At 42.6% G+C, this 25,520-nt stretch overlaps 1 protein-coding gene across 4 annotated transcripts in view; it reads left to right on the top strand.

Moving 5' to 3' along the window:
• LOC6623941 (LON peptidase N-terminal domain and RING finger protein 2) overlaps positions 1 to 23,411 on the top strand; it is a 29,899-nt gene extending 6,488 nt beyond the window's left edge. For 2 of the 4 annotated variants that reach the window (XM_002048258.4, XM_070207937.1), the window contains exons 2-7: positions 337 to 2,156; positions 20,429 to 20,547; positions 20,604 to 20,741; positions 20,805 to 21,381; positions 21,448 to 22,340; positions 22,407 to 23,411. In XM_002048258.4, the coding sequence (XP_002048294.1) occupies positions 911 to 2,156; positions 20,429 to 20,547; positions 20,604 to 20,741; positions 20,805 to 21,381; positions 21,448 to 22,340; positions 22,407 to 22,652 (3,219 nt within the window). In that variant the 5' untranslated portion in view covers positions 337 to 910 and the 3' untranslated portion in view covers positions 22,653 to 23,411. Of the gene's footprint in view, positions 1 to 169; positions 269 to 336; positions 2,157 to 9,988; positions 10,331 to 20,428; positions 20,548 to 20,603; positions 20,742 to 20,804; positions 21,382 to 21,447; positions 22,341 to 22,406 lie in introns of those variants that run through there. The other 2 variants (XM_070207936.1, XM_070207938.1) reach the window with 2 other exon arrangements.
• The last annotated feature ends 2,109 nt before the right edge of the window (positions 23,412 to 25,520 follow it).

Genomic DNA, 25,520 nt, shown 5'->3' with positions numbered 1-25,520 from the left:
TTCTTATTTTTCTGTTGTTGCTGCAGCTGTCATAAAACAGGCAGCGCAGCGCAGGCAATAAAATCAAAGAGAAACAGCGGGAGAGCGAACGCCTTAATGAGAGAGTGGCGCGGGCACTCTTCCACTGCGCGCTCGCATTGCCGCTCTTCGTTTGCGCCTGTGTATATGTGTGCGTGTGTGTGTGTGTGCGTGCGTGTGAATTATAAAACAGAATCAAAAGCTGCGATGGCGGCAGACAGAATCAGGCAGAAACGCAAAACGGCATTTTGTACGTTACGTAAAATTTCTACACACAGTCGATTTCATTTCTCGTCTCGTCTCGTCTTCTGCTTTCAGATGCCAAACCGAGCGCGTCGTCGCTTCCGCTGACCCAACACCAACCGCCAAACGCCAAACAACCAACATCCAGCACGAGCAGCGTCAGCAACAAATAACCAACTCCAGTGACTGTCAAACTGCGAAGGGCAACGCACGCGTCGTCGCTCTCCAAAACAAATTAAATAAAATATAAAATATACATATATATATATATACGAGCATATAAATCCATGCATATAAGCAAATTAATTGAATTATATTTTTGGTGCCAGATGCTGATATGAAGAGCTCAAGTGAAGTGCATAAAATACAAAAAATAGCATGACAAAAAGGCAACAACAAAACGCATAACAACAACAACAACAAACACACATTCAAGGCAACAAAACTTAACTTAATAAATATCCATATATATATATATAAAGAAAAAAGAGGAGAAAAAGCAAAAAAGAAAAACAGTTCATTAACAGCGCGCATTACTGCGACGTCGCGTCGACGCCGTCGTCGTCGTCGTCGCATACGTGACAACGGCCAGCTGCACAGCACAACAACAACAACAACAACAACAGCAGGAATTACAACAGCTGTCAGGATGCCGCTCTCCCAGGGTTATTACATGAAACCTTCGCTGGCCACCAAACGCGCGCTGAAACCGCTGCGCAAGGAGAATCAACAGCAACAGCAACAATTGCAACTGCAACTGCAACAGCAGCAGCGGCAGCAACAGCACTTGGGCGCTGCGGCACGACCGCTGTCCAGCTCAACGCACACGCTGCACGCGCTGCTGCTCAACAACAACAACAACAACAGCTCGCAGCAGCTGTCCTTTTTGCTGGGCGAGTCCTTTGCCCGCTTGGGCAGCCTGGCGCAGGCGTTTAATGTGTACGAGCTGATTGCCAGCCTGCAGCCGGACGGACATGTGCCGCTGGACAAGCTGGCGGTCTTGGCCAGCGCCTTGACCGCACACATACGCCAGCTGGGCGGCATTGTGGGCGTGGGCGTGGGCGTGGGCGTGCCATCGGCCAGCCAGGCGCTGGAGACGAATCGCAGAACCAGATACCAGCAGATGCGACAGCACGTGGACATTTGGAGGGCGCACACGCTGGGCTTGGAGCTGTTGCCGGGCACGGATTTGGATTTGCATGCGCCGACGCGAGAACTAGGCGTACCGAGCCCAACGCTGAGCGAGGACTACGATCCGCTGCTGTGCCCGCTCTGCGCGGACATGCTGCGCGCTCCGGTGACAACCAATTGCGGGCACACGTTCTGTGGCCAGTGCTGCGAGGCGATCACGCAGTGCAACATCTGCCATGTCAAGTTTCCGCGCAGTGCCGACCGTTTGCCGCAGGCCGTGGCCTTGACCAGCACCACCTCCTCCTCCGCCTCCTCCTTCACCTCCTCCAACAGCAGTAGCAGCAGCAGCAGCAGCCTCGGCCTTGGCCTGGGCCTGGGCCTCGCCAGCTCATCGACGCGCTTCATGCCGGGCCTGCCGCCCGCGCCTGTCAGCAGCAGCTTTCCCCACGGACTCGGCCTGCGTCTGGCCGTGCCCGCGCCCACCACGGTGACCACCACAACGGTGGCTTCGACGACGGCAACGGCCACCACGACCATGGCCTCCAGCAGCTCCGCATCCGCCCTGGTGGCCGGCATGGGCGGCTATGCGCTGGGCGGCACCACGGCCATGAAGTTCATGCCGGATGTGCTCGTCAGGCGTCTGGTCGAGAAGTGGTGGGGCGCCGAGCTGCAGGCCAAAAAGATCATCGAAAAGGCCACCAGCTGCATGCATCTCAATCGCCTGGACGATGCGCTCAAGTTCTGCAATGCCAGCCTCGAGAAAGGTGAGTCTCAGCATAAATCTATTTTCTATTTTGTGGGACATACTTTGAGAAACTAAACCAAATTCTCTTCGAACTGAAATTCAACTGATGTGATTTTTCTGCACAGTGTAGAGAATACACTGTGAAAAGTTTTGATACGAATTATAAACTTTTTAAAGATATATCTCTAAATATATATGAACGGGAGCAGGGAAGTCGAACTCTTTTTCAAACTGAGAACTTTTTGAGTTTGCACTGTGCAAAATTTTTGATGCCTATTCCTGTCTTAAAATGGAGTTGCTTTTTGTTGCCTTTTCTCACTTTTAAACCCCATTGGGCTCAGATTCTTTTAACTTGGCAAGATTTTAATCAAACAAGTGTTTTTTAATCTCACTATTGCCCGTTGCACTGAAAATATTGCAAAACCCTCGTATTTTCATACGCAAGTTATGGGCTAGATTCGAACTCTTTTTTTGGTTAGATAAATGCAAAGATTTGAGCCAAAGTTATTACAAATACTTTGAATCTACTTTGATCTGTTTTAAGGGTTTGTTTTATTTTCAAACAAATCGTTTTTAAAAAGAATATATCATTTGTATTTTTATTAAGTATACATGGATTTGAACCGGCTTGTTACAGCTTGAAGCTCTCTAAAATTATACTCCCTTTGTATTAATATTAATGCCTACATATAATATCCAAGAAAGAAGATAAAATGAATTACCTAACATAGACATATAAATCATCAGTTAATTAACTCTGGCACAATACCAAACTTTTCGCTCAGTGTAGCGAATAGAGAAAGAGAGAGAAAATATATATATAGAAAATATTATTGGTCTTGTCAAAATATTATTGTTCGCTTGTGTCTACTATGACAAAACACTCGTGACTCTTAATGAACTCACATTCGGGCAGTTTAAAATATGAAATTACTTTCCATTGGACACGCCTTTTCGCTCAGTGTAGCTTGCAAGTGTTTGGGTTTAAATTTGATGGGTGCTCGGAAAATCAATAAAGAGGATAAACACACTGCTGACGTCAGCAGCAGGCGCTGAACTGTGCAACAGGTTTTCAATGGAAAACCCACACACACACACACACACACACACACAAATGCAACGAGGCCCTGGCCTGGCCTAGGCCACAGGTCGTATGCGCGATGTAGACAACAGTGGGGCGAAGAGGAAGCGTTCAGCCTTAACATCATTTGTCAACTGTTGTTGTTGTTGTTGTTGCTGCTCTAATTGTGTTGTTGTTGATTGTGCCCCTTCCCTTCCCTCTCCTCTCTGTTGCTCTGTGTGCCAAGGACTCAATTATTAAATATTTACGTCGCAAATTCAAAGTAAATAAAGCATGCCACAAATGCTACGCTGTCAAAGGGGTGTGACAGCGACAAGGCGTGGCAGGGCGGAGGGGAGGGGGGGGATTGGTTAGGCACTTGGGACAGCTGCCAAGCAGAGCAAAAACGACAAACCAAATTAAAGTGTCTACTTAAGGGCCACAGCTACAACAACAACAACAATGAGAAAGACAACATCTCGAACTTTGAATTAGTTGGCCACACACTCCACGCCAAATTGCAGACAGATACTTTCAGGGGCCACTGTGCATGAATAATTGAGGCGCTGAGTCAACGCATTCGAGGCATTTCCCAGTCGCACGTAGACAATACAACAACAACACAACAACAACACAGCAACAGCAACAACAACAACAACTACTGCCAAAAGGCACCGAAATATCAGCTAATTAATCATTAAACGCGACACTTTTGCGCCCGAAGCAGTTCCACGAATAGTTCCCCAAAGCTGTTTCTTTTTTTGACTCATTTTCTTTCGATTTTTCTTTGTGTGTGTGTGTTTTTTTTTCATTTTTTATTTTTCCTTTGAAAAATCAGCGCAATACACGCACTTAGAAATCCATCAAACAAGCTGCGAAATACCAGGTCACAGACACTTGACTGGACGCCAGATGCCAGCCGGAACGTTTAGCGCAGCCAAATGGCAGCTGCCCAGGGGCGTGGTCGATGGTGCGTGGGGAGGGGGGGGGATGGGGGTGGGGCAATTGGCAGCCAACAGCTGATGGGCAATTTACAGAAACACATTAAACAAAAACGAAAATTAAGCAGATCAATTTAAGTAGGCGACTAAGAGTAGTTGAACGAGAGAGAGAGAGAGTGGTAGACATAGAGGAAGAGAGAGAGAGAGGGAGAGAGGAAGATAGAGATAGATAGAGAGATTGAGAGAAAGATAGATATAGAAAGAGAGAGAGATAGAAACAGGCAGAGCTTGTGATAGAGAGAGAGCGAGAGATAGAGGGAACGCGCAAGATAGAGTTAGAGCGAGAAGGAGAAAAGGAGATAGAGGGAGTATAAATAGGTATATGGATAGATATATATATATGGGCATGAATAGATGGATGTGTCTTAAATGTTGACAACTGTTGAGTTCTTTAAATGCTTTTAAGGCCAATTAGCAAAAGTTAAATCGAAGAACATATTTGTGAATGGCTTTAAACGAAATTGTGGCTTAAATATTTGATATTTGATGTTTGCCCTCTTTTTTTGTCCAGGCTGCGTAAGACCGAAAAGTTGTTTGTTTTGCATTCAACTTGGCTAAGAACTGCAAACTGCTTTTTATGTTTATAAAGAGAAGTAGAAATAAAACAGCTTAAAAGAAAACAACTTGAGTTGAGTTCTGCTTTTGAGAGTTTTTCTCTCCAAACTTCAGCTGACTGCAGCTCGATTTGTCTACGCTTTAAATTTAAAACTCATCTCTCTTTATTTAGCTAATATACGTAAATAGTTTGTGTCTATTTCCATATTCTAGAAACCCAATCCAACTTTTCTGTCTGCTCCAATTAAAATCTAAACTAAATATAACACGTGAATAATATTTATTTAGTTGCTTTTGTTTTTCGTTTCTTTCGTTTGGCTAATTCCTAAACAGTCTACATATTTAGTGGGTGTCTCTTGGCTATTCAGAGCGCAGGATTTACCATGATAAGGGGGTAGGGTGGGGGGAGGCAGGTGTGTTTTATGGCTTATGCCAAACTGTTGCGTGACTTTTGCGCCCCCACAAAACTGAGAACCGGCCCGTGTTGCTTTCATAATTGTTCTTATCAGAGCACTGTGTTTTCCCCCCCCCTCTCTCTCTCTCTTTTTATTGCTGTTATTGTTATTGTTTATATAGTAAACAATTGTGATTCAATGTGCTGATTAGCCCAGCCAAAGCTGACGCATCATCACACGAGCTTTACGAATTCTGTTTACGCGGCCAAAAAAACGTTCTAAAAATGCGACTTGGGCAATGAGAATTGCCAATTAAAGGCGCTCTAGAAGCTACTCATAAAACGTTGCTAAACACACGTAATCACACGCACCCACACACAAACACACCTTTACCCACACGTTCGCACACCCAAAAGAATCCCATTGGAGCTAAGCTATTTTTAAGCATTGTTTGTTTTTCTTCATTTCTTTTATTTCCTCTCTATTTTTTTTTTGTTCTCTCGCAATCAGTTATTGACTTTTGTGCTGATAAAAAAAATAAAAATGTATCGAAATCAGGGCAGAAAAGAATAGAAAAAAAAAAATAATTGTATAAAATAAGCTGGGCATAAACATTTATGGCCAATTGTTGATAACCAAAGTGCGTAGTCATTGCGTTTAGACAAAGTCAACTGTAGAGCATAAATAAATAAAATATATTTCAAATTGAGCTGTTGACAGCTGTCAAATATGCAGCGTTGCCATATCCGCCGCTGCTAATTTGATGGCCACTCGACGCTGACACTGACAGCAGGCGCTAGCTTAAAATCCGCCCGAACATGAGTGCAACAGCAGCAGCTCCACTTGCCACACACAAACACACGCCGCGCAGTCAGAAGTGTTTGCTTGGGCTTGGATGAGGCACTTAACAGCCAGGCACTAAATGAGCCACAACACGTGCCAGACATGAAGATAATCAACACACACACCAACACACACACGAACAACACACACAAAAGCCACAAAAGATATACTAGATGAGTCGCCCACACGGAGCTGCTAATGTAGTCGTCGACCTCGTGCAACGCTGCCACATGTGGCATGGCGAATTTGCAATTACAGCGACTCACTACACAACACAAATATACCACAAAAGAAGTGCAAGTGCCTTAGCTCGACTAGCAGATGCCCTTTAATAACAAAAGTAGTAGGTTTTTTGTTAATTAATGCTTAAATCTTCTACCTCTGACATAAGCGTGACTTTTATTGCTTGCCAATATAAATGTTCATTCTTAAAAATTGCACAGATTTATGTTTTTATAAAATAGATGAATCAACAATTTATTGGGCTCTTAGACAGCAAATTCACACATCGAATAAATGTGAAGACCTGACCTTAACACCTGCTGTGAAAGCAGACAGTCTAGAAGATATGCTCTAGAGTTAGTTCGCAGCTTAGTAACCAAGTTAAAGTTCTTATATTTGCTGAGAGTTAAGCTTTAAATATGCACTACATAGTTTTTCGCTTCAGTTTTTACTATATCCATAAAATATATAAGGGTTCTTTTATAGCCACAGGGTATACTAGACTTTACTAAGTGGAAAGAGTTGTTAGAAACGGTAGAAACAGTTCGCTTTAATATGCATAAACAAATTCATAGGGGTTGCTGTGTTGCAGTGTTGTAAAATGCCCACATATCATGCAATGTTGCGTCCCGTTTTGGCCTTTTAGTGGCCTCTGCACGCAGCGCCATTGTAATTTATGTAGATATAAGTATATATATCGCAGATCGTATAATTTGATAGCGTGTGCTGGGACTGACCGAAATGTGCATTAAATGTGAAAATGGCTAAAAGAATTTAGCACGTGCCATGCAATCATTTCTTTGTTGGGAACTGTTGACCAAACCCGGCCACTCACACTCTGTCTTGTGGGCCGCAGCTTATTTTGTTTTATGTGGCTTAAATGTGGGGCGCGTTTAATTAGCGGCTAACTGAAATGATATTTGTACTTGCGTGGCATTCATTTTGCTAATGAGGTCACACAAATTCAAAGGAAAAGCTCATGACGACGCATTCATTAGGCCAAATGTCTCGTAATTGCACGTTTGATTAGACGCAAATTGAGTTAATGCGGGCAACTAACTAAATTGAATTGTGTCGCCAAGAAATATCAATAGAAATATTGATATAATAAGACACAGCAAAACGTGAGAGTGTTCACAAAATGTTTTTCGCGCTGATAAGCGCGCGAAGCCCTGAGCTTGACCGCCTCTCTTTGCGCTTCTCAACTCTGGTAAGCAATTAATATATGAATGTCAAAAGAAATAATGATATAATTATACAAAGGATCACAAGGTGTCGTTCAAGCTGATTAGCGCACTTAGCCCTCAGTTTGACCGCCTCTCTTTGCGCTTCTCAAATTTGATAAGCAACAATTATATAAATATCAAAGAAATATTGATATAATTATACAAAACAAAAGTCACAGTGTTGACATAATATTGTTTAATACGAACCAAGCTGATTAGCGCACTTAGCCCTGAACTTGACCGCCTCTCTTTGCGCTTCTCAAATTTGATAAGCAACCAATATCATTGCACTTTCCATTAGCAAAGTTGTCTGGCAGTTAATTGCGCAACCAATGTGCGAACATCTCAAGGGCGTACCCTGAACTCGTGCGCTGGCCATAACCCAAATACATGTCTGATATGCCCGATTATCGTAGTGCGCACCAATACAAAGGTATAGCCCCCTCCCCTGCCCCCAGCACTGACTGTCAGCTGGAAGAAGCAAAAAAAAAAAAAAACCAACAGCTGATAAACGCGACTATCAAATTCATATTAGGCATATACGTAAATGGACTCACATTTATGGCTGGAGCTGTGTGCGTATTTGGCTTAGAGGTCTCTCAACTCTGTGGAAAATGTGTTTGTTTTTTATGGCCAACACAGAAATCGCAGTACACCGCCCCGCACCCACCATCCACCCCCCCGTGCGGCAATCATTCAAAGTGAGTGCACTAATTAACATTTGTTTTTGCCATTCAGTTTGTTGTTGTTGTTGTTGTTGTTTTTGGCTTTTTAATTAGACTGCTAAAGGGGTTGACGGGGGTTGACGGGGGGCTGGCGGGGGTAGGGTTGTGGGTTGGCAAAGGCCTTTGCTTTGTATTTGCTCGTTGCGTTATTTATATTAACCAACTTTGCAATTTTATTTGTTTTTTTTTTTTTGGTTTTGTGTTTTTTAATGCGCAGTTGAGCTACCCCTCAAAAAAATAATAAAAAAAAAAACAAAAAAAAAATAAATAAAAAAGTTCTTTGTGAAAGTGAACAAAGGCCTGTGCAGAAAGAGAGGCCGAGTGAGAAAGAGAGCGAGAGGGGGAGAGGGAGAGTGCAGAGACTCGGCGAAAGTTTAACGACCAACAAATTGACATGGCCTTGAGACAAAGCCAGTTGCGAGCCTCTTTGAGCCAAGCGCACAAAACCTAACTATATATATATATATATCTGTATCTGTATCTATTTCTATATATTATATCTTTACATATATCGATATCTTTACATATATAAATATGTATCTACATATATCTCTATCTATATCTGTATCTGTATCTGGCTATATCTACATCTATATACTTATATTTATATACATATATATATGTATCTGCATCTTTATCTATTCTATATCTCTCAACGCATCGAGTATAAAATTGTGTTAATTTTTTGCTGTTGTTGTTGTTGTTGTTGTTGTTGTTACTTGCTGCTGCTTTTGCGATTTGCATTGATTTATTTGTTGGGGCTCGTGTAGACGCCACATTGGATTTAACTTCTAGCCAGACGGTGCATTGCCGGCATTCCCGGCGTGCAGCTTGTAGATACTTTCGCTGTGGCATGCGGCGCCTTTTGGCTCTCAGTATGTGTCCCATTGCTATTTATTTGCCAGTTGCCACATTGGGCACATTTTTCGAATGCCAGTGCACATTTTTTCGTACTTTCCCAGCGAGCTATGCAAAAAGCATCGAAGAATTTTCTTTAATACGAAACGAAATGAGACTCTTGGCCCAGAAATTGTTCAGTTTATGTTGAATGTCTATGCGACAAGTGGGCGTGGCAAGCAGGCTCAAACTCAAACGAGTTTTAGAATATAATTGAGATTGCATATTAATTATATAAATAATTTTAATTCCAGCTTTCCTCTAGATATTATCTCAATGATTTATAGACCCTTGATTAGTGTCCCCACTTCCTGGGCTTATGCGGCATTGGGCAAGATTCTTGCCACGCCGCCCATTTGTTGCATAATGAGAGATCGTATAAACCCACCAAAGTCCCTTTTTATGCACAATAATAATAATAAAACAAAAATATTAGCAATAAAATAAGTACAGCAAGAGCCATAACTCGACGACGCCAAAATTTTGCCATAAAATGCTGCATGTTAATAATTGGCCACGCCCACTCGGCGCGCCTTCCAGCTGAGATGGGCCGAATGCAAAATTCTGTCTGGCCAAGCGGAATGATGTAATAAGCGCTTGGCTCGTGTCTCTCTGTGTGTGTGTGTGTGTGTGCCACATGCATATCAATTGCGACACGGATATCCAGTTCTTACACACACACACACACGCAGACAGAGTTGCCACATATTGCAGCACTTGCTTGTTGTGGCAGCTCGTGCGCCTTGTCTTAATTAAAAAAACTAAATGGCAGCACATTATGGAACTGCTGGCAACCCCGCGCGCGGGGGTGTATCAGCTCAGCGAGTCGCTCTGTAAAAATATTTGTTTGTTTATTCGTTGTTGTTGTTCGCTTTGTTGTAATTGCATAATGAGGCCCGACGGGCGCAACTAGCGCTGCGAAACAGAAAGCAAATGGCGTCTGGACGCGATTGAAGCTGAAGTTGCGGCAACTGCAATTGTTGTCCTCATTTGCCAAAAAACAATGCAACCACAGCACAAAATGGTAACAACAACAACTACAACAACAGTCTGGCAACTCTGGCGCATTGCAAGTGAGTCACTTGCTGTCAGATTTGCGCCTATTGCCTATTAAGTAATATTCTATTGTGAACTGTGAATTGCAATTGAAAATTCACTTTCAACATTTGTAAACAAAACACGACAGCAGCAACAGCAAAAACAACATGTGGATTACTCAATTGACTGCAGCGCAGCAAAAGCAACAGCGGCAGCAGCAAAAAATCAAAAGTAAGTCGCTCGCGCTCACATGTCTCTCTCTCTCTCGCCCGCTTCATGTGCTATTGCAATGGCGCTCTCTTTGCCATTCACTGTGCGGCTCTCGCGAGCGCGTTTGAATTACAGTTATGTCATAGAACTTAGCTCGTAAGCAATGGCGGGCCACATGCAGCTGCTGTTGTTGTTGTTGTTGTTGTTGTAGTTGTTGCTGTTGCTTTTGTTTCTGCTGTTGTGCGCTTTATCGCTGCTGCAACTGTAAACGATTCGACGCCAATCAGCGACGATTGCAATTGCAACAACAAAAACAACAATCAGTTGGTTTTGTATTGAGCAATGGACACGAGCCAAGGGGCCAAATAGAGCTGAACTTAGAGATCTAGCCGAAAAAAAAAAAACAAAAATAACATTAGCCAAGTTCGCTGCCCTAGCACAGTGTTGGGCAACCGTAAAAACAACAAACACAAGCCGAACAATCGCTGGCATTTGCATTTTCATCTGTACAAACAACTGGGTAAAAACAGCCAATGCGAGTTCAAAGTGCAAACTTCATTGTGTACAAGCCGCAAGCGCCACACACACACACACACACACACAAACACAGTCAAGTGCCATAAAAACAAGGGGAGTGGGCGTTATCAGCCTGGCAAAACGAAGCATTTCAATTTGCCACACAAATGAGCCATCAAATGGTCTACACACACACACACACACACACGCACACGCACACACTTACAGCCGTAAGTTATGCAACAGTTGCCGCCGCCCACTGAAAAAGTAGCTAGAATAGCAGGTGGTTCATCGAAGAAGAAGAAGAAGCTCATGTAGCAAATTAAATTTGCACAAGAAAAGCTCATAAAACTTGTAACTTGAATGGGGTCTGACAAAGGGCATTACGTATGTATGCATTGAGTACATTTTGCGTTGACTTTTGCATTATATATGCTTACATAACATATGTAAATTAATTACATCACAACAGCGCTGTTAACGCCGCTGACTGTGGCTAAAAAACTGTATTAGTTCTGCGCTGAGAAAGCTTCACGCGTCAGCGAAAATTGAAAAGAACGAACGCCAGATGAAGACGAAGAAGCAGCAACAGCCGCAGCAGCAGCAGCAGCGTAATAAACGGCAATTATACAACACTGCAGAATGACACAAGATATCAACAATCACTTTCGGCCGTTCGCTTGTTGCCAGCAGCTGCCAGTTGTTGCCACATTGTTGTTGATTATTTAATCGCAGCAACAAAAAACTTATTACAAAATTGCCAAATTCACTGCTGCAGCCCCCCGTCCCCCGTGTCCCCCCGTCCCTCCGCCAGTGCGCCTAAAAGGCAAGCGAGACGAAAAATTGAGCGCATTTACAAATCACGATTTAATTTTCAGTCGCCGCCGACGCAAAAAGTCAAGCGTTGAAATTGGCAACAAACAAATGAGCTGCACCGCTCGGCGGGCTGAGGTGGAAAACGGCGTGAAAAAGACAAAAGGCTAAGACGCGCGCGCGCTGAACGAATGTTCGCTTAGAGGAGGGGCGACCGCGGCGGCGAGCTTTGGGCTTGGGCTTGGGCTTAACGTAACGAATTTAACAAAAAAAAAAAAATACAAAAACGATGACGACGATGGCCAACAGTTGGCTGCTGTCTGCTTGCTGCTGCCTGCTGCTGGGCTTACATAACCAGAGCTCCACTTACCAAACAAACATAATAAAAATGACGTCGGGCAGCGGCAGTGGCAGCGGCAGCGGCCGACAGCAATGTTTAGTAATGCGACGTCAGCGTCGGCAGCGACTGCGACGTTTGACTTTGACATACTTTTTTGGTCGCAGTAACAAGAGCGCCAGCAGGCAACTGTCAAAATTTGACACAAGCCAAGCTTGCGCTCACTCTCCCTCTCTCTCTCATTCGAGCAGCGCTCTGTTGCCGTTGCTCTCTCTTAAAAACTATGGCGCGCGCGATGCTCTTTGGCCCTGTTGCTGTGGCCGTCGCTTGGGCAATTCCCCTACACATTTCGTCAGCTGTGCTCTTCAATTTTGACTTTTGCGCTCCCCGCACCGCCCGCTGTTGCACAAGCTGACGCTCACGCAATGCCATCAACGCTCAACAGCCGCCCGCTGCCGCCCCGCCGCGCCTCATTTTTGGCAGCTTTGCATAAAAAGCCGGTTTCGGTGTCGGTTATTCGATTTTCGTTGCGTCTCTTTGCCAACATTAGGGGCTGTTCGCGCCTCTGTTATGTTACATAAGCTCTCTTCCTCTCCCTCTCTCTCTCTCTCTGTTGGTCGAGCTGAGTCGCTGTTCGAGTCTCTGCAGCTGCTCAAAAATAGTTCAGCATTAAAAATAGACGCTGCTAAAAGAATCAGACAGCCCCCCCCCTTGCGTCCAACTGCTTCCATTTGTAGTTCACATTCATTTTAAGTGGATTATTGGGCGTCTGTCGACTTTTTTTTTTTCTGCTGGGGGTCTCAGAAATCAATTAACTGCGCGTCGAAAATGCCTGACCACAAGCCGGAAGTGGAAGTGTGTGTGTGCTTAACAGAGTCACACCATGGACACACACACACACAGACACACGCATGCAGAACATTTATCAAATGTCAACGTGAACATATGGCAAATGCCTGGGCAAAGTCAATACACAGCATATGGCACAACAAGCGCTTGTCGTGTGTGTGTGTGTGGGGGGGGGGGGGTGGATTTGGCTCTCTGTTGCTAAGCAGAACCTACTCTCGACTGCACGACGCCCATGGCCCCTAACTGCAAGAGCCGAACTAATGCGCTGACAGTTGGCTTGTCCACAACAAAGGCGCCGTCCAAGCTGAATGAAACAACACGAACTGTGTATACCCTTACAAAATAATTGAAATATACCAAAAATAATGCTCTACAAATCATGCAAGACAAGTTATTTTTTTGCATGTTGATTTTATTTCAACAAAATACAACAATAAAAGAATTTATGTACTTGCTTTATGCTCTGCTTAGCAGCAAGTGCAACAGTAACAGAAATGTAGTTTACATATGTTGTGGGCGTGGCAAGCGCTGCTAATCAGTGGAATGTTAACTTTTGTTGTTGCTGTTGCTGTTGTTGTTGTTGTGGCCTGTGTGGGCTTTGAAGTTGTCGGCTTTGCGGGTCTTTGTCTGGCGTTGTCTCAAGTGCATAAGCTGCCTGGCTTAGCAACACACACACACACACACACACACACACACACACACACACACACACACACACACACACACACACACAGAGACCATGCACAATGTAAAGCTACCTGCAACAACAACAGCGCACATTAAAAATGACCATAAAAATCAACTTGCCTCGCCTAACATATACAAAATTAAAATAAAATAAAATGTAATTTACATGAAACGGAAGCAAAGGCAACAACAACAACAACAACAACTAAAAAAAAAAATGTGCAACTTTGTGGCGAGTTTTGCCGCGACGCCCGTTTAACCTTGAACACACAGTCCAGGCGTCGCAGCTGGCGTCGCTGTCGACGTCGCTGCTTTTGCTGCTCATTGAAGCGATTTTTGGTATTATTATTGTTGTTGTTGTTGTTGTTGTTGTTGTTGTTTATTTCACGCTCATTTTGCAGCTGGAAATTTGTGCGCTTCATAAAGTTCATTATTTTTTGTTGCGGCCAGTTGCAAATTTAACATTGGCAACAAAATATTGAGAAAACAAATTTTTTGATTGCATTTGTTAACGCTACGAAACAAATGTTGTTGTGTTTTTACGTGTGCTGCAAATTGCCTGTTGTTGTTGTTGTTGTTGCTGTTGTTGTTGTTGTTGCTGTTGTTGCTTGAAGGTTGTGGCTAGCTGCGCAGCCAGCGCGAAATGATCGAGGCTCGCTTATATAACAACTATTTGGAGATTGTTTTTATTTTGTGTATATATTTTATTTTTATTTTTTGGCTTGTTTGCTTGGCTTACCTTGAATTCGTTTAGCTGGGGGGCCTCAGCTTGAAACGTAGCTTAAACACGAATGTGTGTGCTCGTGTGTGTGTGTGTGTGTGCTCGTGTGTGTGTGTGTGTGTCGCCTGACACAGATAAGACCTCCGCACACTTGCCAAATGACGCATACGCCGCGTTGTACGCGCTGCTCAATTCTTTTTCTTCTTCTATTTTTTGGCTGGCAAATAAAACTGCGTCGCTACAAAAATGGAAATACACGAAAGGCAGCTGAGAGCGAGCATCAGTTGGGCGTGCGTGGGTCAATCACCCAGACCAGAGGCAAAAGCTCAGACGCAAATCAAATGCAGCTGCCACCCACTCCCATTGCCTAACCCTCCCCCTCCCCCTCGCGCTCTCACTCACTGAAGCTGAAGCTGAAGCTGCTTGCGTCTATTTTGCGCTTTGTGCGTCAATTGACAACTTTATGAGCAGCGCTTAACCCACGCAGCTGGCCATTGACGTTGATGTTGACGTTGACGTTGAATCCTGAACCCGCAAAACGTTAAGGTGGCACGTGACCCCATTGCCCCTGCCCCTGCCCCTGCCCCTGCCCCTGCCCCGCACAGCAGCACAACCCGCGCCTTCTGCCAGCTGCCACAATCTTTACGCTTCGCTAAAGCCAAACAAGAATGTCAAAGTTGCAAAAAAAAAAAAAGAGTAGAAGAAGTTAACCAAGACGAAGTTTGGATACGCTAAGAAACAGCGTTAGCTGAGTTCTTGTCTTGTTAATAATAATAATAATAATGTTCTTTTCATTGATGATAATGATATTTTAAATAAGAATTACAGTGCGAATCATGTCTGCAAATAGAAAACAAACATCTTTAGATTCGGTTTGTGAAGCTGGTTTTGACTTCAGCCTTGATTTGTTTTCATTTCTTCATTCTTCATTCATTTCATATTCAATTGCCCATTGTACTGAAAATATTGCAAGTCGTAAATATTTGCATATAGAAAACGTGGGCTAAATTTGTACTACACCGAAAATTGGCAATTGGCGAATATTTTTTGGGTCCCTTCATAACATTTTATAAATAAAATATGTTTTAGTTCGGGCGGGAAATTCCAGCATAAAACTCGTTTGCAGCCTCTATAAAAATGTTAGACTCTTCATATTAAGTCTATTTAAGTATATATACTTATATATTTATTTACTTGCATGTTTATTTGTTTATTTATTTGGTTATACATTTATTTATTCATGTTTTTATACATATTGCCAAATCGACATGTTGAGTCAAGAGTCGCAGCTACCCTTTCTCTCGCTCTCTTGCTCTGTGGCTTATTTAAACAGAGCTAAAACGGAAATGTAGCATTTGCTGCGTTTGTCGCTTGTTTCTCTGCTCACTTCTTGCGTTGACGTTTTCGCAGTCAGTGGTGGGCGTGGCAAGGTGGCAAACATGACGCAAATGGAGTGCAACGCAGTGCGAGCAACACGAGCCGAAATGACGCCAATAAAATTATGTCGCAGACGACTTTAAAAAATTCCATTAAACGAGAATTGCGAATTGCGAACTTGATTTGCTACGCTCGCCACTTTTAGCTTATTTATTTTATTTCATTTGATATTTCTAGCGGAATTTTCGCCAATTCCCATTTGTCAATTTTGAAATGTGCACAAATATTTTGATGCACAGGTAGAAATTGTTTTGTGCATAAAATACGCATACGCAGCGTGTGCCGCACATGAAAAGTTTGTCCCCCGTTGACTGTCCTTGTAGTTGCCGTTGTTGTTGTTGTTGTTGTTGTTGTTTGTCACCATTCGCAGTTTCACGAGATTTGTCTCTAGCGAGAAAACATAATTAATAGTCTCTTTTAATTCGGCCGCAAATGAAACGTTTAATAGCCGGCAATGCTCGAGCCAAGCAAACAGAGCGTCCCATTTCCTGTTCAACAATGCCAATGCGAGGCATTCGCTGTCTCTAGAAATTGCATATATTACTATTTATTATTATATTAAATATACCCTGTAATTACGTGTGCAAGCAAAGGTGTTTTCTTAAAGATGGAAATCTCTTTTATTTGATTCGCACGAACTCTGCAATTTATTCTAAATATAAATTTGTATCTTTACTCTCTCTCTCTCTCTTTCTTCCACTTTAGAATGTTATAATATTCAATAAAGATTTTGAATTAAATAGAGAATGTTTCTCCAGTTTGAATAAGTTATAAAATATTGTAATATCTGAGTTAGAATAGAAAGCAGGGAGAAATAGCTTGAACTATTCTTTCATATCGTTTGCTTAACATATTTACAGGGTATTTGCTAGTCACACACTTGCTGTTAAACAGCAATCCATTTGAAAATTCAATTTTGTTGCCTCAAAACTAAAGTCTGCTTGTGCCATAAAACAAACCCAAATTAACTTTAGCCGCATATCTAGCATAATATTTTATTGAAACGCTCGCTTGAACCGCAGCAAATCGAACGAAAAACACCACAGGAATCTACAAAGCAACAACAACAACAGCAAAAACAACAACAACAACAACAACAAAGGGCGTAATTTGAAACGCATAAAATTGTTTGGCCTACGGCCTGCAGCTTCAGCTTCAGCTTTTCAGCGCATTTTGCAGGGCTGCCGCCTTTGTCTTTTTATGCCCTGAACCCATTGAAACTGGCTAAAACCGGGTATATCGTTTCTGTGCAAATGTTTGCGACAGGCAGAAGAAAACATATTCGTGAGCTCGATCTGCAAGAAGAACTAAGTTGTTATAGCCTTGCCCGTCTGTCTGTCTGTCCGGAATATATCCTTGATATCCGCTGTATCTTTGATATCTCTCAATATGAAAATATCGTTAAATATCAATTTTGTGACATGTTTTTCAGCTTAGCTTGAAGATTATGAAAGCTAGATGCATCAAACTCTCTTTGCGGGCTCTCATGAAGCATAATTGGAAAATAATAGAGAATGGATGCACTAAACTTGATATGTAGGCTACCTTAGAGCATATTTGCAGATCAAGCATATTTCAGTTTTCTGATAAGTGTGTGTGTGTGTGTGTGTGTCGAGGACAGCTTGACGGACATTGGGTTTAGGGTATCTGCTTGTCGGCATTTATCGACTTGAGGCACTTTTGCTTGGCCCAATAGCTCCCTTAACAAGCCCCCCTCCCCACCAAACATTCGCTATTCTCGCCCCTTCTCCCTACGCCCTGCCCCGCCTCCTTTTTAGCCCACACTTGTATTGCGGCGCAATTTTATGGGCATTCATTTTGGTATTTGGGTCAGTTCAGCTCCAGCCTGCGCTCTGCTGCCTACAGCTGTGTGTGTGTGTGTGTGTGTGTGTGTGTGTGTCTAGTGTGTCTAGTGTGTGTGTGTTTGCATTGTGCCAAGCAATTTGCACAGCATAATCAAAGTCAGGCAGTGCCCAGTGCCGGAGCATGCGGCGTATACGCAACGTTTATTTTTAGCAAATTGTTTAACGACGTTTTTTTATTTATTCATTTAATTTGTTTTTTCTTTCTGCTCGTTTTTCATTTTGTTTTCTGCTCTCAGTTTAGGCACAATTAAGTTGCGATTTATGCGAAAATCGAGCGTCTGCTTAGAAACGCGAAGCATTCGAATAATAAAGCGGAAAACTCCGAAACTCTTGTGGGGCGAAATGAAAATGAAGCGGATGCTGGCTGTGATAAAGAATAAATGCATTTAGTTTTTGCTACCTTTTGTTTTGGCTTCTTTTGTGGCTTATGCAATCTGCAAGTGGCGGCCACTTGTCAACGCGAGAAGAACGCGAAATTCGCGAAATCATTTTTAATGTACGTGACGAAATCTGATTTCAATGCAGGCCAAGACAAATACAAGCGCACACGTATACAGTTTGATATATGCACATATATATATATAAGCATGATATATATATATATAGGTATAGGGGCTATATATACGCTAGATGGCACAAGTAGCTGCAGCCAAATGCAATTTATCAACAGTTGGGCTTAAATTGTCTGCAGCGTTACGGAAAAATGATCAAGCGAAGGATGCGAGGGAGTCTCTCTCTGTGTGTGTGTGTGTGTGTGTGTGCTGTTAGCTCTGGCGTTAAATTCTCTAATAAGTGCAAATTGACAACGACAACAACAGCAGCAACAACAACAACAACAATGTTGCATGCGGCCTTTTGCATTTTAATTGAATTCTTGCTCGAGAGCTTGTAAGCAATTGCGTCTATAAAGTATTCTATCGAACGGGAAGTCAAATGCCGAACGTGGCGGCTTTAGCAATGAGATATATATATGTATATGGTATATAGTACAGATATATGTATATATATTCAGCAACTGTTGGCCCGCAGCTGAGCACGTTGCCAGCTGTGTTTCTTGATAGGCAACCGAGCTTTGTTTTCAATTATCTAGTATTATTATTTCGCTTTGTTCTTTTTCTTTTTGTGCTTTATATGTTCTCGATTGCCTAGCGATGGCATAACGGTTAAGATAGTAGCGCAGCTCTGCTATAAAACAAATAAACTTGGCTCAAAACAATTGAGTTCCAGGAAATGAATTAAGCGAAGCGACAGGGAAATATTGTGCAGAAATTTTTTGCATTTGCAAAAATGAAATTCCGAAAAATAAACTTAAAACAAGTTTTTCGAATATTAAATTATAATATATATATAGTTATATTTAGAGAGTTGAATTTAAGTTTTCTTCTATTTTCATAAAGTTTATATAATTTTTATTGCTTAGCTATTGATTTATGTTTATTACTCAAAGTCTTTCGTGACAGTTTTTAATGGCATTTAAATTATATTATGCTCTAAGAGAATCCATTCAATTGTCTGATATATATATGCATATAGACAGCCACATAAGCCCTATCTCTGGACATTCTTCTAATAGCTGTAATGCCAGCCGCAATTGCCCTTGCATAATTCCTATGGCACAAGCACTTACTTAACTCACATCCCCAATTAACCTGCCTTATCTAGCTCGCTATTATCACTTTGCTACACACACACAGACACAGACACACACTCGCACACACTTGACATCAATTTGGGGCAGCAAAAATATTGACAAACATTTCGAGTGAGCGTTTTACATAACCAAAACATAACATAAACATGGATAACACTCGAACAACAACAACAACATCATTCATGTAGCTCATTGTATGTTGCATGTTGCATGCGGCAACAAAATGCAAATCTTGCAGCCGCGGCTGGCGATGAGCAGCGGCTGCATTTGGCTATTGGCTGATATGTAATCATTTTTGCGACAATTTGTTTAGCAATTGCAGCAACAACAACAAAACACAAGAGGGCCAACAAACACATACGCAACACATTTATTGACAACTACGTAGCTAGCGCTGTTTGTTGTTGCGCTTGTTTTTATGTTGCGTAATGTTAGGCTACATAATCGCGTTTTTTTAACAGACGCGTCAGCAGCTGCTGCTCGCCGCTCTTAACAGTTAACAGCGTAAGAGCGCGCGCATGCCAAAGAGTTTACATTGTAAATTGCAAATGCTCACGCTCTTAAAAATGTTAACGCGTGCTGCTTAAATGTTGCCAGCAACATGTCATGTTAATTTCGCTAGCAACATTTTCAGCAAGCACAGCTGTTAAAGTATTGCATCTATGAGCTATGTTAATGTTGTTCTTGTGCTTTAAAGAGTTGTGCTCTAGTCAAATATGCACCAACCAATCTGCATGCAGGCGCGTGCCATGCATTAACAGCGTCTGTTAGCTGGCACTGTTAATGTTAAGCTGCAGTCTGCAGCGCCGTTTGCATTAGCGTCTGCAGCGAACGTCAACGTCAGCGTCGACAGCGAACTAATTGTAGAATTTGTGCGCGTGTTGGCCGTCGCCTCACTGGTGGGCGGATGGGTGGGTGGCTGGGTTTGGTTGGCTGGCTGGTCGGTTGGTTTGTTTTGGCTGCTGAGGTAAACACACATGCATATATATGTATATGCATATATAATTGGCTAACAAGTGCTTGCCAAGCGATCGCGCCTCCATAACATGTTGACGAGCGGCGTCTTTTTGACATTTTCATTTACAATAGCTGACATTAAGTGTGTGATTTTCACAATTTTCATGATTTTCCTGATTTTCATGTGTTTTACAGCACAGCAATTAAGCGGCAATTAGCAAATGGTTCTGATTTTCCTCAACTTATTTTCTAATAATTTTCTTTGGTTTTTCCTTTGCCTTTGCAGCGCCGAGCAACTTCAAGAGTCTCTGTCTGCGCGCCGAGGTGCTGCTCAAGCTGAGCCACTATCAAAGCTCCCTGGCGGACATTGAGAATGCGCTGCGCACGCGCTGCACTTCACCCAAGGTATGCTACTTTTCGAGTACAGTGAATAGACGCTATAATGAATTCTCTTGTGACAGGCACACTATTTGCGCGCCTTGGCGCTGAGCGGCTTGGGCCGACTGGAGGATGCCCTGTACAATGGCTTTCTGGCCATTTGCCTGGACAGAAACACAAATCTCAGCAACTCGGAAATCTTTCAACATGATCTCGCCAAGGTGTGTGCGCCTATATAAAAGGCTGGCATGATCAACTTTTGCTCAACTCTTTGGCCTTTTCAGATACTGCAACGTCTCCTGGCCCAAACGCCCAAAAGTCGCGCAGCGATTGACTCGCTGCCGCCGTCGGCTGCGCAGCTGCAGCGCAGCTATGCGGTCGCCGCCAAACCGCCGTACGCGCTGCTCTGGGAGCAGATGCGGCGGCGCAGGAAACAGCATCATCATGTGCATCTGGACGATGTTGAGGATGAGTTCGGCCTGAGCTGCGAGAAGGACTACGATAACTATATCATGGCCGACGAGGAGGAGGTCGAGGTGGAAGTGGAGGAGGAGGAGGAGGCAGCGGCGGCAGCGGCGGCGGCGGAAGAGGCACAGCTGCAAATGGACGGTGACTTTCTGTTCCCCAGCGCCCTCGACTATATCGATCCGCGCAACGTCTATGAGCAGCTGCACAGCGCCAAGCAGTTCGAGCTGCAGGCGCGTCGGCATGCCAATCGCAAGCATTGCCGCAGAAAATGGGCCGCGGCACAGGCGGCGGGGCAGCTGCCACATGTGGCAGCCGGCTGCGAGACGCGACGCTGCAGCCGCTTGCTGAGCGGCGTGCTCGAGCGCACGCAGCAGGAGATGCAGCGACTGAGAAGTGAGTTGGGCTTATAGCTTATGCTGAGCTAAATCTCTATTTAAATCTCTCTACTATCTGTTGCAGAGCTGGATGGGTCGGAGCAGCGGCAGCTGACCGCCGTTGGGGGCCAGCTGATCGATGCGAGCGACTTTGATTGCGTGCTGTGCTGCCGGACGCTGTGGAAGCCGGTGGTGACGCCGTGTGGACACACCTACTGTCTGGTATGCTTGGATCGTTGCATGGATTACAACTCCTCGTGTCCATTGTGCATGTCACCACTTGTGGAACTAAATGTCAATAATAATCTGTATCAGGGCTCATCCTCGCCAGTACCCTTTGCGCTGGCCAAGCGGCCAGTTACGAAATTCCTAGAAGCCGCAATGAAACGATTCATTCCAGACCACTACGAGGCGCGCTTTCGCCAGGAAATCGATCAGGAGCCCTCGGTGCCGGTATTCATCTGCACCGCGGCCTTCCCATCGGTACCCTGTCCGCTGTTCGTCTGTGATCCCCGCTACCGGCTGATGGTGCGGCGTGCCCTCGAGTCCGGCGACAAGACGTTCGGCATTGTCCAGCCGCACAGCGGCAAGTCCCGATACTATGATGTCGGCACCATATTGGACATAAGGGATTGTGTCCTGCTCGGCGACGGTTGCTCCATACTGAGCACCATTGGTTGCAAGCGCTTCAAGATACTCGCGCGCAGCGAAAAGGATGGCTACGAGACGGCCAAGGTGGAGTACATATGCGATGAGCCGATTGCCATCGATCAGGTTCAATCCGTGGCCGCGATGCAGTCCCTGGTGCTGGCCAAGGCGACCGGCTGGTTCGAGAGCCTCAGCACCGAGCAAAAGCACGAGATACTCCAGAGCTATGGCCAGATGCCGCCGCTCGAGCACAGCTGGCAGCTGATCGCAGACGGGCCCGCCTGGGCCTGGTGGATCATTGCCCTGCTGCCGCTCTCCCAGCAGCTGAAGGTACATAGCCTCAACTATTGATCCTTGTTTGAGCTACAGCTTATATTGTTTTCTTTCATTTTGCAGGTGGACATACTGGGCACCACGTCGCTGAAAAAGCGTCTGCGCGCCATTGACAAGACGCTCGACTATCTGCGGGAACTGAGTCAGCCGCAGCCGCAGCAGCAGGCGCCGCAGCAGTCGCCGCAACAGCCGCACGATCTCAGCCTGGACTGCGAGGAGCAGGTCGCCGACGAAGCCGCAGCCGGTGTCGGTGTGGACGAGTGCTGCCTGTACGGCGAGTCGCACACCGACGAGGAGTTGCTGCTGTAGTGCAGCCCGCCTAGCTGTAGCTCTAGCAGTAGCAGTAGCTGTAGCAGTAGCTGTAGCAGTAGCTGTAGCAGTAGCTGTAGTTGTAGTAGTTGTAGTGAGTGTGAAAAGCGTTTCTCAATATGGTTAAAGCGAGCGTAAATTCTGTGTCTAAGCCATTCGTATTACACGTTACTGTTATCCTAGGGGCCAAAACGAAAGATATAATAACTTAGCAGAACCAAATTATCAGTAGACGAAACTGTAACTGTAACTTAGAACTGTAAACTCTAAACTGTAAACTGTAGCTATAAAATGTAAACTGAAAACTGTAAGCTTTACAGATGTTAACTGAAAACTGTAAACTTCAAAAGTGTAAACTGAAAACTTTAAGCTGTAAACTGAATGTGTGTAAAAGTTGAACTCAATGTGTAGCTTATGAGAGAGATTTATAGCAATTATCTATAAGTATGTATATATAATACACATACAATCAAAAGTCGCCCCTAACAATCTAGAGAGCCCCCTAATTTCTTGTTGAAACCAAACAAAAAAAAAAACCGAAAACAAAAACGAACCACATTCCACAAAATGAAAAAGAACATAAATCTTTGTACAGCAAATACTTCTCTGCAGCAAAAAGTATCTTCAACAACAACAACAACTCATGGTTTCTACAACAAAACACACAAATTTTAAAAATAAATTAAACAACAAACAATACCAAAACTTTGTAAAGGCCAACAACATACACTACAAAAAAAAAAAGAAAAAAAAAGAGAAGTAGTTAAAGAAAACTCGACTCAAATGAAAAAATTGCAACTTTTCTGAAGAAAAACTGAATATAAGAAGAAGAGCAGAGAAAACTCTTTAGAGAGTATTTCTTGATTTATTTAAGTATAAGCGGCTGGAACTATAAGACAATCTGCAACATTTTTTTTCTTATTTTGTATGACTAAAAAAAGAAAATATAACTAAATAAAAATGAATAAATAAATGAGGAACGAGGAGCAGCTCATAACTAGCGTGTAGTTAGAATTCATGTGGAAAATGCAATTTAATTTTCTTCTGTTAGCTTTCAATTTATAAGTCAACTTTTCCCGCTACTCTCTCTGTCTCTATAAACACAAGCACTGTCTCTCTCTCTCTCTCTCTATCTCTCTCAGTACATGTTTTAATTAAGCTATGATATGCGTACTATCCAAATTATATATATATATATATATCATATGTATGCTCACCTATATACCCATATATATGTATATATATAAATGTATGTGTATGCCAATCAAAAGGGATTGACCGGCTAATGCTAATGCTCTTTTTCTGTATTTGTATCTGTAACAAACTTATTATATATATATTTAAACTGTATCTGTATCTGTATCTAAAGTCCGCATTCCTATAAACGAAACACACAAACACACACACTCACACACACAAACTTTAAATAGTTATTAAATTAATTTAATTAGCCTTAAGCCTCATCAAGCCTCATTCAATTTTTGTATTGTAAAGCAAATCAATTTTAAAAACAACAATTTGCTTTGCCAGTCAGCTCACATCAACCGATACATAAACATATATATACATATATATATATATACATATATATATATATATATAGATATATATGTGAAATTGTATATAGTTAGGACTTTGTTGAACCACGCCTTATAAAGCATAAACAAGCATATTTCTTATATGATCACGAATTTAATTTTTAGCACACACACACACAGACACACATTTAGCAATTAGCTATGTAATTTTATACATAATATAATTAATCATTTTTGTCGGCTAAGTTTTGAAATATTCAACATAATTTGTAAACGTTTTTTGTGTCTAATTTATAACGAAAAGAGTAAAAACAGTAAAAACAAAAAAACGAAAAAAAATATCTAAAAAATAAATGAATATCTGAATATATAAATATGATATGATCTATGATAAAGTTCTATGTGTGTGCAACAAATTTTTGACTCGTATTTCTTTTCTTTTTATTCGAATGTCCAATAAAACGAAATTTACAAAACAAAACGGAAACACTCCAATTAAAATCTAGTTTTACAGTTTCATTGTGGTTTTTCTTTTACGCCTAATGATATTGCAATTCCATTCGCAACTAGCCTTCGGCTGCACTTTGAGTTCAACGATACCAAAACTTCAATAGATCTCAGTTCAGGCATACGATTTACTGGCAAAGCTCTATAAATATTTAACACTTGCTCCGATCTGTTTCCATCTTACCATATGCAATTTCAATATATCCTGTCTTGCATAAAATGCATAAGACCTCAAAACACAAAACTACTCTCGCAGTGCACTCTATGCTAATTCCTGGAATTACGTAAGCATATTATAAATACGAAATTTATTGAGCCAAATCTGGCAAATGCAAGTCGAGTCACTCGTGAATTTGAATCAATTAATTGATATCCCACAACAGTTCAGTCAACAAATCCGTGAATCTCCAGAGGTTAAAAACCAAGTTTCTTTCTGCTCTTATAACTCTGTCGATTTACGATCTGAGCTCCGCATATGAAATATTCATAGCACAGATTTGCTTACGCATAAATACATAGAAGATATAGAGCATACATTTCATTTGTGAAGTATTCTTTTGCAAAAGTGAAAAAAGCGTGATTCCAAATATATAAAACAGGTGATAAAACTCATCAAAGCTCTGCATAAAATTTCATTAAGAACAGTTTTTGCAACAGTTGGCAAATCCACTCCACTAAGTAGAATTTTTATTGCTGAACAAGTTTCATTTTTGATTCCATCGTTGTCTGAAATCTTTGTAATATGTTAGAAATGTCAAAAATCTACTCCAATATATGCAAGTAGGTTAAAAGGACGTCGTAACCGATTTAAATTTGTTCATAG

This window comes from Drosophila virilis, chromosome 3, assembly GCF_030788295.1.
Source record: "Drosophila virilis strain 15010-1051.87 chromosome 3, Dvir_AGI_RSII-ME, whole genome shotgun sequence".
Classification (NCBI taxonomy): domain Eukaryota; kingdom Metazoa; phylum Arthropoda; class Insecta; order Diptera; family Drosophilidae; genus Drosophila; species Drosophila virilis.
This window is presented reverse-complemented; position numbering and strand designations above follow the sequence as displayed.